Source organism: Hemibagrus wyckioides, linkage group LG09 (assembly GCF_019097595.1).
Source record: "Hemibagrus wyckioides isolate EC202008001 linkage group LG09, SWU_Hwy_1.0, whole genome shotgun sequence".
NCBI classification, from domain to species: Eukaryota; Metazoa; Chordata; class Actinopteri; order Siluriformes; family Bagridae; genus Hemibagrus; species Hemibagrus wyckioides.
In genome coordinates, this window is record NC_080718.1 from 15,966,914 (window position 1) to 15,983,725 (window position 16,812).

Consider the following 16,812-nt stretch of genomic DNA (forward strand, 5'->3'; position numbering starts at 1 on the left):
TTTCTTTGAATTTCTCTTCACTCACTGCACCTGATTGTGCTGCAGAGATAACAGTCTCATTTTCTAAAGGTAAGAACATGAGTGTAACAACACTAGCCTAGTCCTGATGTAATAAACATCATTAATATTTAAATATAACACATTATCCAATAATGATTTAAGAATAATTGAATTATTATTACAACCCATTCATCCTATTCCATCCAATTAATGTTATTTCTAGAAAAAGTTTCTGATGCAAAATTCAAAAAACGATAATTGAGCGAGATTTGTGATTTATTTATTTATTCATTTATTTATTTATCTTAAATGCTACTACTAATAATAATGATAATAATAATAAAACTGTGGTGCCTAAATGTTTATTTATTTGTATTTCCTAAAAACACTGCAATATAAAGTTTTACGATTTTTCCAGTATAATTGTATTCATATTTATTTCTATTCTGATGCAAAATGCTAAAATGATACATTGATCACGATTTGTAAATAATAATTATTATTTAATTAATTAATTAATTAATTAATTAATTATTATTATTATTATCATTATTATTATATATGAAGTAGAAAGCCATATGTCAAAAGAAAAAACCTCACACAACCTTTGACAACCCTTAACTCAGTTTATCGACAAGCATCACTGGAGATGAATGACTGAATGAATCTATAAGTGAATCAATGTAATAACAAAAATGATAACAGAAAACCAGAATAGAAACCAAAAGGACTACGGTTAGTATACAATGTACAAACAGGAAGTCCTGATGATCCACAGAAGAAGTATAATAAAGCGAGTTTTCTGTGAGCTAATGTACAGTATCTGAATATAACAAGGAGCTAAAGCTCAGCATCCTCCCAAATGACCTTGAAGTGAAAGTATTGATTATTGTTTCATAAAGCCACTGATTCACTGAAATGGATTAAGACGCACATGCCCACTTCCCTTTATTTGTTTGTCTAAATGCTAGTATTTTCCAGAGTTAATTTTCTAAATTTATGCAAAAGTAATAGTCTGTTTATGCCATTTAAAATATCCCTAGTTTATTGTTACTGATATGTTCTGATATGAGGAGGTTTTGAAACCGTAGCTTCTCCATTAACCTAATTTTAATGGAATTTTCCACAGATAACTGCACAAATTAATGTTGTCTTTTCAAGCTAATGTACTTACTGACAAATTGACTCCACATTCTCTGCCTGAGATTTTTAGGCTCCATTTTAATTTTAGATTAAACGATAAGAGATTAATGATTGGTGTCTCGTTTTTTCACATCCAGTAAAATTAGTGAAGAGGATATGATTAGTCCAACAATGGCAAAAAGAAGCCACTTTATGGAGGCAATCTAGCATCAGTGACAGAAAGAAGGGGGTTGGGTTGGGCAGCATTAAATGTTCTTGTCTGTGAGACCTTATTCTCACCCGGGGATTTTTTTTATTTTATTTTTTTTAGCCATGGGTTGTTACACAAATCATATTCAGGGCCAGCGAATACTCTTCAATCAAATGCATCCTTATTTTGTTTTTATTTGTAGCAGAGCAGTAAATAAACTGAACTGAATGAAATGCACCACTAGGCCTTTTAACATGGGTGGCACGAGTCAGAGACTAAAAACAAACCTGGAGTTCTGAATGTCTGAGGCCACAACTTATCAGAACAAACATATTTCACAGCTATGGAAAGGAGCAAATCTAACATCATTGCAAGATGGTGCTTTGTTATAGTTTACAGATAACTCAAAACACATGATGGTCCATTGCTCTGTCCAAACAGGAGCATGCACTGCAAAACATGAGAGCCCCATTAAGTTATGTGAACTTATATCTTCCCTTTAACTTCAATTGTCATGACAAGTTTTGGATATTGAACATAAGTTTATAAGGTTCGAAAGGTGAAACTATACCGAATCCATTGTCTTGTGAGTTGAAACAAAGCATATCTTCAAGTTGAGTTTTTAAGGCATTATAGCCATCATGAAATGGCTTACAGTGTGGCTTTGTTGCATTTGGTCAATAAAACTGTGATCCATGTACCTTCTACAACAGTAAGCCTTTCTTAGTTAAAGTATAAGACACAGGAACATTCAAGTTTCACCTCTGTGTGAAGTCTGCCATATACAAAGAATCCAAAGAGTGGAGGTCATGCTAATGCTGTATTGTACACGATTTAATAGGTAACATAAAATGAAGCAAAATCATAGCATTCATTTCTTACCTTACCTGAAAAGACTCAGGCTTTAAAGTGGTAACATTAAAGTATCAAGAGTTATCCATTTCATCTTCAAATCATCTTCTCTAACCATAAGAAAGCTGGTTATATACTGAGGGATGATGTAAAATGAAAAGTCACTTCACTAAAATAACAGCTAAAACATCTTCCCACTAACCAAGTGAAATACGGCTCTCTTTATTCTTCTTTAGTTTCTTTATTTTCTTATATCTGTGCAGTGAACAATTTTTTTTCCTGAGAATGCATTTAAAGATGATAAAAAAAAGATAATAATGCATTCGTGTGTAATAATAGTGGAATTATGTAGTAATAGTAGTATTAGTATTTGTAGTAGACGCCTCTGAAATCTATACAACACACATTCACCAAATCCTACACAAAACAAATTTTTTGTTGTTAATTGGTTATTAAAGCGGATATTTCAAAATTGCTTAAATAATTGTTTAAAAAATCAGAATCCTAAATACAAATATCAAAAATTTAGATTTTACATAAATTATGGCATAGGTGAAGGATCTGGGCAAAAGAGTAGTCTTAATTAAGTAGCTAAATTCCTATCTTTGGCTGTTAGCTGCTAATAACTGCCAGTAAGCTAACATTAGCATAACCTAACTTGACATTAACTAAATAATTACGCTGATTTTTTTAACATCTCTGTAGAAAACTTGCCGTTAGAATAAAACATAAAACCTTGTTTATGAATTAATTCGTCATTTTAATTCATTTTCATAAAATCTGTAAGTTTGTTTTTTATTATTTGTATTCAGAAAACAAAAATGAACATTTGTATATAATTAAAATGTAAAAAAAAAAATAATAATTATTCGAATACATTTGTCAGCTTCTAAGCTCATTATTCGTCTATATTCCACTTTAAACTTCTTTTTTTGTGTGTAGTTTTACAACCTGGAGTTGAAATGGATTGAGGTTACGTGGTTTTTTTTTGTTTGTTTTTGTTTTGTTTTTTCATGTCTGGAATCAATACACAACAGCTTATATTATTGAAGTGCCTTTGAGACTTTCTTGATATTCCAGTATGTAAACATACAAGTTTGACATTTTGTATTTGTAAATGTTTTAAACTATTTTGACTTCCACCCATTCCCATTTTATTGAGTAATTATGTTTAGATTCATGACATCCCAAATAAGTCCATTTCATTTCCAGGCATGTAAATTTTCGAAACTATGGAAAGGTTCATGGAGGTGAATACTTTCACAAGGTTCTGTATCTAAAGCTGTGTCCCCGAATGATGTGCTATAGACTACAACACTATGCACTATGCTCTCAAGCGTCTAGCATATGAGTGTTAGAAGAATAGTGTCGTCTCAGATGGAGCATGTTTTCTTTTACAAACTGAAAGTTTCTTGTTTCCCAGCAAGCGATGTTAAATGCATGTGCTCCAAAGCCACTAGCTTTAATAGTATATAGTGAATTTTGAAAATGTTACTCATTTAAAAGACACTTGTTCACTGGCGTATCCTCTGCCATCTTGAAAATGTTACCTTATCTAGCATCAGCACCTGGCAGCTCCGCCCCTTTTCCACTAAATAACTAGTGGAGTGTTGAGTGCAGGAAATGTCGAACATCCCCCACTTCACTTTTACGGTTGAATAAGTGCATAAGGTACTTGAAGTGCATTTCTTCTTCTTGGTATTTTCACTGTAAACACTACTCACACTATAATTACACAATGGTACAGAATAGTGCATAGATGTGCAAGTTTTGAATAAAGTCATTATAAAGTTTATTCTAAATAAGTCTATTAACTATTACCTGAGAGTTTCTTGAACTTGCCTTAGGTTACGTATCTGACACGGAAAGCTACGCCATGGATCATTATGTGATTCTGCATAACTTACTGAAGTTTTTTTTTATAACATCAACTTGAGAATTGGTTAGAGATGTCAGATTTATACGGATTAAAGCTTACACTCGGTGTAACATTCCTTGAAGTTCTTTTTGGCATGCACTCTCCAAACTAGGAAGCAACTTGAGACGCTTTATAAAAGATTAGGATGCACTCTTCTAGACCCAAGAGGCTTTCAGCTGGTTATGAGAATATAAATGCAGAGTGAGTGTGATAAGGTCAATAAGGTTAGGAAGATAAGGTCAGTACTAGCAGTGCGGCAGCAATCTTCTGACAGTCTGTCTCTGTGGAAATGAGCAATCCCGCACTATAATGTTCTGTCTTGCCAGTGATCAGTGTCATTTACTGAGATGCATTCTGAGTGATTCAGCTAGGGGCTGTGGGAGACACAGAGAGAGGCCGTATCTTAATGGGATCCTCAGCACTTCCTCTACAATATTCTCAAAGAATCTTTTGCTGGAATTTTAATCTCATGTCCACCAATCCATTACAGGCAAGACAGAAATGAGGCAGAAAATGACATTTTTTTTTTTTTTTTTCAGAGAGGTTTTCAGATAATGTGATAGAAATGGGGAATGTTAGATAAGGTTACTTCTTTTTCTGTCGTGCATGCGCTCAAGTATTTTACACTCAGGGAGTAAAGCGGAAAAATGAGGTCTGAACCGATCTAGAGAATGCGCTAGTTCACCGATGAAATGATATCGTAATTATGTAGACTGCAGCACTTTTGACCTGGCAGCGCAAAATTCATCATCAATTCATTCCAGCGTGTTTGCGAGTTTTCCATGCCAGATAGGAGACATTCTCTCTTTTGAACATGTGCATTCAATAAACACTGGTGTGAAGAGTCACACTGCTTTTTGAGGTCTAATTCCTTATCCACTGTCTACAACTAACAAAACATTGCAACACCATGTTTCAAGGAAATACAAAACCACTCACAGGTGCATGTCAAAATCAATTTAGCTAAAGAAAAGTGGCCGAGGGGTTCTCTCCCCTCTTCTTTTAAAAGGGTTTTCAACAGCTCATTGCCTTTGAATAACATTGCACTGCATTTATCCCTGTCCTTCACATTTCCTTAGCTCTGCAGCCTGCTGCTGCCTTTGACATTGCCTGTGTGTCCTCGGGAGAAGAGGAAAGTAAAAAACAGCCATTGTCTTCAGCTGATTCTGGATAACAGTTCAGATACAACAAGGGCACTGAGCCAAGTCATCTGCTGCAAGAGTCCTTAGTAAAGCAGCACAAAACACACAGATCGAAACAGACGCCTGCGAGTGTCTGACACGCCTGAGGATGTGACTTGATGGGAAAAGAGTGTATGTTTGTGTTTTTAGGGGTTTATAAGGTGTAAGAGTGGAAGTGGGGGTGTGCGTGTGTGTGTGTGTGCATGTGTGTGTGTGGAGAAGGGAGTGCACCAAACCTCAACGAGGATGACCAATCACCTCATTCAGCAGCTGCCTCCACACTGCTCATATTGTCAGCTCACCAGTTTAAAGGAACCTTGAACGGCATCAAAGATCTTTTCAAAGCCTTAATCCTAATAGGTCGTGGTTTGTTCTGACACATCAAAAGAGTGAGAGCGGGAGGTACAGAGGGGAAGAATGCATCACAGGGGAGCTGGCAGAGATGCTTATGGGAAAGATTGGCAGAGGATTTGCAGTGCAGGGAGCATTAAAATCTGAAATATCGGCCATGGAAAGCCTGCTGTAATAGATATGAAACAGGCCTTCTCAACACCATGAAAGGCTGACATTTTCTGAAAGTTTGTTGTGAGAAGCCCTTTTCTTCCCTGCCATCCATCAGCGTTTGTACTGCCACCATGTCCACACTGCAAATTCGCAAGTGTCACTCTTCTTGCTTAGTAATGGATTGGCCATTTTGATTTTTGGTGAGTCTTTGGCAACACTCAAATGTGTTTTTTTTGTTCCATATGGGTTTCAAAGAAGTCACACATAAAAACACACACATAAACAACACTCCCACATTTGGCTTTAAATGACACACACACACCCCACCATGTGTGTTTACATGCAACTTTCTGACACTGATTCTGCAGTCTGGCCTCTTTCTTGCATTTAAACTGACAATCTCATGACATAAGGCTCCTACCCGTGAACCAACCCTGCACAAGTACTGTGTTAATTATCCGGCCATGGGAAAGCGACTATTGATTTCCTGTCAGCACATCGGGACCCTGGGAAAAAAAAGAGGGGCTCTTTGTTTTCACACCCATGCTTCAGATGCAGTAAGATGGTAGCGATGAAACAGATCTTTCACTGGCAGAAGAAGCTAGCAATAAAACAAGCACAGCATCGAAGCGAGGGATGGGCTCAGTCGGGGAGGAGAGCTCTCGGTGGGGAGAAAAGATAATGATGAGGTTGGCCTCTCTAGCATTTTGGTGTCAACAACAAAGAGGGCGAATTCACTGAAGTGACTGCAAGACTGACTTTACTCAGAAGAAGCATGGCCAGTATAAAAACCCACAGACCAAGCTGGAGTTTCAGAGCATTGGATGGCTCTGTATTGCCCCCATGATGGACTGGCTGAAATCCCACTGGTGCTTGTTATTTCCCACCCCTGTGGCTAGACACGGATCCCGAAGTTGGCAAACAGTCCTTTAAAGTGAACAAACTTAGAGAGGGAACCCAGCTAATGATGTTATCACAGATACAACTAGTCTTGCCAAAACAAATAGGCCCCTAAAGAGAGGCTGACATGTTTGTACTTTGTGGCTGTTAGGCAGAGCTGTTGTCGAACTTTGCCGTGCACAATGCTGCAAACCATTCGACAAGCACACATAATGCTTTATCATATGCCTCATGAAAAACCATCAAAAGCAGAAAGCCAGCGGGAAACTGACAGATCCTTTCACAACTGTATATAAAATACAGACTGTCAAAGAAAAAGCATTATTAAGTCTTTTATTAATTTTGTCATATTGTACTTCTCCACCTACCACAGCAGAGGGTACTTGTGACAACATCTGACCAATATGTCTGCGATGAAACCAAATAGAATTGGAAATAGCACCAGAAAATGCATGTATCAATAATCAGTAGCTATATATATATATATATATATATATATATATAGATAGATAGATAGATAGATAGATAGATAGATAGATAGATAGATAGATAGATAGATAGATAAATATCTATTTATTTTATTTATTTATTTATTTATTCATTTCATTTTCAAATCTTCACCTGAAAATCTAATAATGCATTCAATCTAAGGACACAGCATTTTACTGTGCTACTTGTGGAAATTAATTTTTTGAAAATATGTTTAAGTAATTTTTCATATATTAGATTTTTTTTGCATGAAAACCCTTCTGCTGAACAGTAGGACTAAATGTATTCTCTCTCCTAAGAGGTCTAATTATAAAATCTGTTCCTTGAATAGAGCTGTGAATTGAACTTGAGACCATGTATTGCAGAAACGGTTCAGTATTCTTCGGTTGATAATAAGCTGTTCTATAGGAACCAAACACACAAACGAGAGCTCATGAAGGACAGCATGAATGCGGCTGCCTCTGATAAAACCACTGAATTCTGTCTACTATAGAACTCTTAGATTTACTACTGGTGGCCCTCCACACCTCATTGTGAGCTCTTCCTGAAGGTAGGTAGGTCATTCCTATCCATGCACAGTTAGATATTCATATACAAGGCCTTTTTAGGGGGGGAAAAATTACCCCCTTCCATTGCATCTCTCTTGACAGACAGACAGACTCATGAATTATTTCACTCATATAAATGGTTGGTTTGTTCTAGAAATTCTGTTCTGCCTTAAAAATGATTAAGAGGGCATTCATTGATTTATTTTAAAAAATATCTTTAAACTTTGAAATAAAATTTTATATATATATATATATATATATATATAGATAGATAGATAGATAGATAGATAGATAGACAGATAGATAGATAGATAGATAGATAGATAGATAGATAGATAGATTATTTTAAATTTACATTTTATGAATTTTAAACAGTATTTAATTCTATTTCAGTATTTAATTTCATATCGAATTCATCTAAATATATCAATAACACATTTGTCTATTTAAACAAGGTTTGAAGCTTTAAGCTTTTATATACATCATTTCTGTTTTTTAGATTAAGCCATCATTAGTTATGATAACTAAATCCTCCTTATGATTGACTATCGCAAGAGTGTGTTTAAAGATTTCTCAAGCACATTCTCGTTGAAAATGATTTTTTTCATTTTTTTTCCCCAAAAAAATTGCCATTCTTATCGGTTTGAGAGATAAATTTCAGCCTTTGAAATATAAGGCTGTTGTGTAGAGGATGTGGCCATTCTTTTCCATGATGAGCTGTTGAATGCACACATCATTCATCAGCGGAACTGATTTATATATATACTAAAAAAAACCCATCGTGAAGAGTTTAAAAGATGCCAGATGGTTTTTCAGAAGCTAGTCTTACATTTAGGTGAACCCAATTAAAGCACAGGCACCCCAATTAAATATCTACCCGTTCTTCTCCTAAGAGCGTGATGACTGGCAAAATTGGAATCAGATTATGACTAAAAAAAAAAAAAAACACTGAAGAACCATTTACTATGTAGCATGTATCACACATCGAAGATAAAGAGACCCATGCCATGCAATACAGCTAAAACACCTTCTTGCCCATTATAATCACTCGCTTTTTCTCTGCTTATTAATTTCACTACAGATTATCTGCGCAGATATAAAATGCTTTCAGGACAGACTTTTAATTAAGTGTGTGCAACCTTTTTTTTTTTTTTTTTTAAGAAGCAGGAGTGTAAAATTCAGCCATGATATAATGTGCCTGATTCTGATGACTTAAATGTAGGCTAGTGCTTCTTCTAACTAGCCTGGTGTGTTCCAATATCAAAGCATAAGCACACCAATCTGAGACACAGGCTTGCTGATAACTGTTAACTGTACTGCTCACATTAGCGTTAAACCACACTGTGCTGAAGAATACGCTAATCACATAAATGGGGCTGTGTGTTTATTTTTATTCGCCATCTCAAATCTGGAGCAAACCAGTTTTTTTCTTTTTGCATACTTCGATCATGTGTATTATGAGGCAAAGAAAAATGAAATGATTATGCTTCTGATATCAAATGATAACACACGTCCATATTGTGTTCTACTTTATCTAGCATGCAGTTGAACTCCAAAGCGACCCCTGGTGTCCATGTGTGAAACAACATCATGACATTTCCCTTCTGTGACTCAGTGGGTCAGTTCGGTTCAATGGAATGATGCCTTTTATCATTTTCTTTTAATCATTTCTTTCTTTATTCATTTAGTAATGATTATTAACCACAAAGATACTGTTTTAGCCTGATCATGTGAATTTAAAGACATTTTAAAGACGCCCTGCATTTTCAATGCCCTTAAATGCCTTTAGATGTCTTGCTTAATTGTCTTCTAATGTGTGCAGTAATGATTCTGACTTACTTCACCACTGCAGATTCCTCTGTGCTGGGCTCCTTGTAGTAGAGAAAGAAATATTCAGCGGTGGCATCTTGTCATTAGCATCTTATTATATGCCATAACGGGGCACATTAGCTTAAAAAAAAAAAAAAAAAGGAAACCAATAACGAAAAGAAGAGTCAAGTATTTCCGAGCTCTACATGTCAATTTAGCGCACACAAGTGCTTTTGAAACCTGGGATTAAATTTGGTGAAAAGAGGCTGGAGGAGGTTTATTTGTGGGCTCATGGCGCCACCTGCTGTCTGAAAATATATAACCACTTCAACCCCTTTTCTCAGAACATTTCAGCAGTCATTTCATCTTCTGTTGATTACTATTAACTATGTTTATTCTAAAACTACTATATGTAATATACTCTGCTCAGGTCCTTCTTTGTATTTCATCATAAGGTTTTACAGGAATAAAACTATTAAATGAAAGACAAGTAAAGTGTTGCGTTCAGAATCCTTGTGCACTATATTGCTAAAGGTTTTGGGACACCCCTCCAAATCATTGAATTCAGGTGTCCAACATGACTGCACACCAGTGCACAAAGCAAGGTTCATAAAGACATAGATGAATGAGTTTGGTTTTGAGGAACTTGACTGGCCTGACTGACCAGCCTTCTCATCCAGCATCAGTGCCTGGCTTCACAAATGTGCTTCTAGAGGAATGGTCAAAAATTCCCATAAACACACTCAGAAACCTTGTGGAAAGCCTTCCCAGAAGAGTTGAAGCTGTTCTAGCTGAAAAGGGCGGGCCAACTCCATATTAAATTCATGTGCATGTAAAGACAGACGTCCCAGTTTTGGCCTGGCTCACAGTCTCCGCTCTAATTCATCCCAAAGATGAGGTCAAGACTCTGAGCAGGCCAGTCAAGTTCCTTCACACCAAACTCATTCATCTATGTCTTTATGGACCTTGCTTTGTGCACTGGTGTGCAGTCATGTTAGAACAGGAAGCGGTCATCCCCAAACTGTTCCCAAAAAGTTGGGAGCATGAAATTGTCCAAAATGTCTTGGTATGCTGAAGCATTAAGAGTTCCTTTCACTGGAACTAAGGAGCCAAACCCAACCCCTGAAAAACAACACCTGAGTTCAATGATTTGGAGGGGTGTCCCAAAACCTTTGGCAATATCTGACCCAACACCAATTGCTAACCCGCTTAGCATCGACAACGGTCAATCCTGATAACTGATATTCAGCTGACCATTTGCCATATCTAGCCTATTTTGGTTTTCCTTTTGCATACAAAATGGTCTCCAGACGAGGAAAAAGAAACTTTAGGTAACACCTTAAAATCTGCCTTTTTATGATAAGTACTTCTAAATAGTTGTTCAGAGGATGCTGCTGAACACATGTAAAAAATCCTAGGGTAGTAAATGTCATTGTGTTGATACTTTATTTTTTGCTACAGGAAATACCATGATCTCTAGTGGAGATTTTTTTCTAAGGTGGTACATAAAAACAGACATAAAAATGCAATACTCGTTAAAACAGACATAAAAAAACATAAAAATACCATTAAGCACAATAGGGTTCATAATAAAAAAAAAAATAGTGTATTAAAGGTATGGTGCCAGAAATTATTGAGAAAAATAAACAGTTTTAAATGGCCTAAATGTTCAACCTGAAGGAACTGGTCCAAGATCCATGTATATGTGCCCAGTTTTATTATTCTCTTCGAGAGAAGATTCATCAATATATGGAAATTGCAAGGATGCCAGTAATAAAGTTTTCCTTAAACAACATTTGATCTGTGAAACAGCATTGTGTTGAAATAAAGCTAGATCGTGTTCCTGTACATTCAAGCCCAAAATTCCACTCTCTGCATTTAGTGTGTGTTATATTTGTTTCATTGTAATGGAGGCTGATGACCATTTTGAAGTACATCTAAACCCGTAACAATGGTGACAGTGCAACTGGATGGATGTACGTAAGTAGAAGACACAACGATCAGACAGATGAAGTGAATAAGACTGATTATCTCCTCATCATGGCACCTGTTAGTGGGTGGGATATACTAGGCAGCAATTTTGTCCTCAAAGTTGATGTGTTAGAAGCAGGAAAAATGGGCAAGCATAAGGATTTGAGCGAGTTTGACAAGGGTCAAATTGTGATGTCTAGACGACTGGATCAGAGCATCTCCAAAACTGCAGCTCTTGTGGGGTGTTCCCGGTCTGCAGTGGTCAGTATCTATCAAAAGTGGTCCAAGGAAGGAACAGTGGTGAACCAGTGACAGGATCATTGAGTCACGTGAGGAGTGAAGGCTGACCCGTGTGGTCTGATCCAACAGATTAGCTACTGTTGCTCAAATTCCATGCCTCGATGGGTCAGGGCTATTTTGGTAGCAAAAGTGGGACCAATACAATAACAAAATAATGTTATGCCTGGTCAGTGTATTTGGCCTATTGCACGGTGTAAGTAAAATAAATAAAATGCAAGTAAATTTATAATATGCAGAATATACCCTGAGAATTTAGACATACGTGTCCTCTATCAGTTTCTAAACCTTAGGCGAGACTTGTACTTTATTTAATATATCATTTTAAAAATTTAAAAATATATTCTCACACAGGAAGAACATGAAGAAGATGTGGCTCAAGGATATGGCACAATACATTCTTATCATAAAGCTGAACAGGATTAAAGGACTTGCACTAAAGCTTATACGTGACTCTTGGGATCTGAACTCACAGCCTTCTGGTCATTAACCCAGAGCCTTAAGCACTGAGCTTATGTCAGTGCATTATTTCTACAGTTAATGCTGGTGCAGTATATCAGGTTATTTTGGAAGATTTGAATGTCTGCAGCATTAACTTAATCACAAGACACCTGACCCTGATTTTCCTTGGTTATATTATTATATTATCCAAATATATTTTTAGAACAATACCTCTGCCCATTTTTATGAAAGAGATATGGCCAATATTGAAGAACTTGATCCCTGCCAACAGGAACTGCATAGATTACACAGTTAGTAACAGTGGTATCAAAATATACTAATTATAGGCTAATGCATTTTAAGATAGAAAGAGAAAACAGACAGCAGAAGAGAGATTAACTTTACTACTACTGTCTGCCTCACCAGAAATGACCTGAGATTGTTTTTCTTCTGTGAAGGATTAAAAGATAAGCAAATCAAGCAAATCCAAAATGGCATTTGCAATTTATCACATTTAATTCAATTACCCATCTTCACTAAATTGCTCTCTCGCTGTCAGCTCAAAGATTTCTGCCTCCAATGTCTTCGGAATTTTAATTCACTGCCATCTTAATAATCTGCTAAATCAGGAAGCAGAATTTCACTTAATGCAGTCAAACCTTCAGTTCACTTACACTATAGGAGGCATGTCTGACATTAAATTAGGTTTCTGTATTGCCAAGTAAAAGCTTCCGGCCACCAGCTTAAGCAAGACAGTGAAAGGCAGTATAGAGTTTGTGCCAGGCAGAGAGGCCTGATGCCTTTCAGCTGTGGCCAACCAGGAATCAGCAAAGAAGGATTGAGAGGCTCAGGCCCAGTGTGTGTGTGTGTGTGTGTGTGTGTGTGTGTGTGTGAGTGAGAGAGAGAGAGAGAGAGAGAGAGAGACAGACAGACAGACAGACAGAGACACAAAGAGAGAGAGAGAGAGAGAGACAGACAGACAGACAGACAGAGACACAAAGAGAGAGAGAGAGAGAGAGAGAGAGAGAGAGAGAGAGAGAGAATATGAACTATTAATGTAAATATTTTAGCCATTTGCCCAAATAAAAGATTTCTCTAAGTATAAAGGCAAACATGAATTGGACATACAGACGTGAATATTTATGTCCCCTCACACACGTAGGGAGCAACCGAAAGATCAACAACAAAATCGTGGTTGCAATTTAGTGAAGTCATTTTAATTCTTTGACACCAGATGGCACTCTGGAGTGTTTAACTCATTGGCATCATGCTTCTCGCCATGTTTTAGTTTAATTCATGTTACAGTGGTACATATTTTGAATAAGAACCACAATTATAACACATATTAAATATATGGAAATATATGATATCTGATATATGAATATTTTCTTGCAAGCACTCTATTTATAGGCATATTATCTCATAACAACTATATTCACCTAATAACACTGTTGTAAACTCACACTGTGCAAAACAGCAACATTACTTCTTCTTATACCAAAAGCCGATTTAACAAACACAAAAAGCCCAGGAGCATTACGTTACATACAACAACAACAACAACCTGACATTATGTTTAAGAAATCATTAAGGCCTTTAACCAATTCGGTTGCATAAGTAGATTATCTTGTAATATAAGTGATGTCCAATTGTTCTGTTTTATTTGAAGGAAGCAACCCCACGTACTTCGTTAAGATCCAGATTATTGACAGTATTGGATTGTATGTAATTGTAAGATATATGACAATGTTCAGAAACCTACTACAGCCATATGGGGGCGGGGATGGAGGGCGGGGTCAAGGGGCATGTCTGGCCATAGCGAGATGTGAGCGCTTCCGTGTTTACACACCGCGGAGAGGCGGCCGCTGGAATAACACAAGTCAAACGTTCAGCAGCTGGGAGAGTGGTGGCGTATAGGACACCGACTGAATGATAAAAGGGCTTCAAAATTGACTTTTACAGCGGAATGTTTACTCGAAGGGGTTATGGAGACGTCAAGAAATCTACACAGAAAGTTCTGGACCCAAAGAAGGATGTTTTAACCCGCTTGAAGCATCTCCGGTCACTCTTAGGTGAGCTTTGGTGCTGTGACAGAGGCTGCGACTCACTGACAGGACCGTGCGCTAGCTTAGCAGCCTAGCTAGGTGGCTAGGTGTATGGACCAGTAGAGCCAACGAGTGAGCGAGCTAGCAGGCTAGCTAGCTGCAGATACATGACGTGCCTATTGTTTCCCTGAATGAAACGCTCTGCCTTTCTGTAAACAGGGATAACGCAACCTCTTAACTAGCTTTTGTGTTAAGGGAGTGTGAGTATGTTTGGTGTACATTGTGTTCTTTGGGTATAACAGCCGGCCAAGTGGCGATGCTAGCTAGTGTCAGGTGTCATTTGGGTTTAATTGTTCTGGCGTAGCTGGCTAGCGTGCTAGCTGGAGAGCTAGCTTTGTAGCACACTGAGGCAGTGATCTTTAACAACCCGCTGTTAATGGAATATAGCCGTCTGTTAAAGTGAGAAAGGGCATGTGGGATCAGTTGGGTTCAATCCAGTCTGTTCCCAGTCCTTGCATATGGTCGAGCTTTGAGAGCAGCTTGTGGTGATCTGTCCAAAAAAAAAGGAGAAAAGCGTGTGAATGAAATAAGTTTATTGAGGTCCTTCATTCAGACAGTAGCAGACTATACTAATGCACACGAGCTGTTTTATGTGCTTGAACTGACTCTTGTAAAGCTACATCAGATCTGTTAATGCATAACCCTGAACACTGACACACACACACACACACACATCCTTGCAAATCGCCATTACCTCACACATAGGTGTTGTTTACTTTGCCACTATATCAGTTAAAAAAAAAAAAAATTCAAGTCTGATTACAATGATATATAATATAATGGCGAGATGTTAAGGCTGATGATCCATGTGCAGGTTTGGTGCAGAAAACCCTACTCAGATTGTGTATACTTCCTGTTGTGTTATCCTGCTGAGCCACACGACCAGCAGCAGACCAAGTGTCCTGCTGACAAACTAAACAAATCTGCTTTTTTATTGCTGCCTCAGACATGTTTAATGTCCTATAAACACCGAGCCAGCCTGAGTGACTTCTTGACTGCTTGATAAATTTACCTTCTATTTCTGCATACACCAGTATCCAAAATTTCAACTAACGTTCACTTCACATTTGTGATGTGAATCTTGACTTAAATGCATACATTGCTTTCAAGACATTTTATCATCTGATATATACCAGCTCATCATAGTTAAAGTGACTCTGGGGTATTATTATTAATGAGTTGGGTTTTGGTACCCAACGCCCTAATCATATGTACAAGATAAAGTGATGATGGCAAGTAAGTCAGTCTTGTAATCATTTATCCAGTGTGGTTGCGTGCACTTTGGATAATAGAGTAACTGGGGGAAAACTACATGAGTCAGTCAATATTTGGTTTTGTTTCTACCTTTGAGATCACATCTTCATACATGTACATGCCTATATGCTTTGCAGTGTGCAGTGGTAACTATATAATTCTCAACCTGGAGTCACTTTAGTGCCGTGTATTTATTTAGAAGCGTTTTCTTTTTGCAGGTTTAGTGCCTGTGTTGCTGGTTACACTCGTACACATGCACAGATCTTTCACAAATTAGATATTAGATTAACGCACACATACTCAGGTGTATACTGTACACCCAGATTGTTGGTCTGAAATCCCAGTATAGTTTTAAAAATCCGATTAAGGCTTTAATCCATGTACTGCAGTTCACTCGGTCCCTTTTGGAGATGGCAGAACTCCACTGTTCATGCTCTTGTATTGACTAAAGATACAGGATTGATTCTGGATTTGTTTGGAAGCATGGCTGATAATCATAGGATTGAGGAATAACTCCCAAACCATGGACAGTTTCATTTTGTGCATGCAGGTTTAAAAAATAGAAGGCACAATTTTCATAAATTTGCTGGGTTTTTTCCCCACATTATTTATTTATTTATTTATTTGTTTGTTTGTTTGTTTATTTATTTTTATTTTCCCTGATGCATGGCATGTTATTATGCAAGAATGACTGCAAAAATGTAACAGTTTTGTGTACTCAGTGGAAGCACAATGGTCAGCTAATAAAATTGCTCCAATTCTGTAAGTCTGCTTTTATATATCACCATCAATATTAACTCTTTCCCTGGCATCACAGGACGTCACATGACACGTTTGATCAGCATACATACCTAAAAGTATATATCTTCCACACCGGATAAACAGTTACAAAGCTCAGTTCACTGGTATCCGCTTGAGCAGAAGTCAGATCTCTGAACTGCTTATGAGCTTCAAAACAGTTTAGTATTCAACTATTGTACAGAACAAAAAGCCCAGGTATGAAATTGACCTTTGGCTAAGTGGTGGTTATGGTGATACATCCCTGACTTTATTAATTATGCGCCTCTGATGATTGAGGCAGTGGAAAGATGCATATGGGTTCAGCAGGTTCAGTGCCTGTAAGTGATGAGAGCGCTTCTATCCAGCTTGTTATGTTCTGTTAAGAAACGCCCAAGCATTTTTTCACCCATCTTCTCAAGCCTTTACATAC

At 37.3% G+C, this 16,812-nt stretch overlaps 1 protein-coding gene across 4 annotated transcripts in view; it reads left to right on the forward strand.

The window, feature by feature from the left end:
- The first annotated feature begins 14,078 nt into the window (after positions 1-14,078).
- ralgapa2 (Ral GTPase activating protein catalytic subunit alpha 2) overlaps positions 14,079-16,812 on the forward strand; it is a 91,698-nt gene continuing 88,964 nt past the window's right edge. For all 4 annotated transcript variants that reach the window (XM_058398462.1, XM_058398464.1, XM_058398465.1 and 1 more), the window contains exon 1: positions 14,079-14,315. In XM_058398462.1, coding sequence (XP_058254445.1) covers positions 14,210-14,315 — 106 coding nt within the window. In that variant the 5' untranslated portion in view covers positions 14,079-14,209. The remainder of the gene's footprint in view (positions 14,316-16,812) is intronic.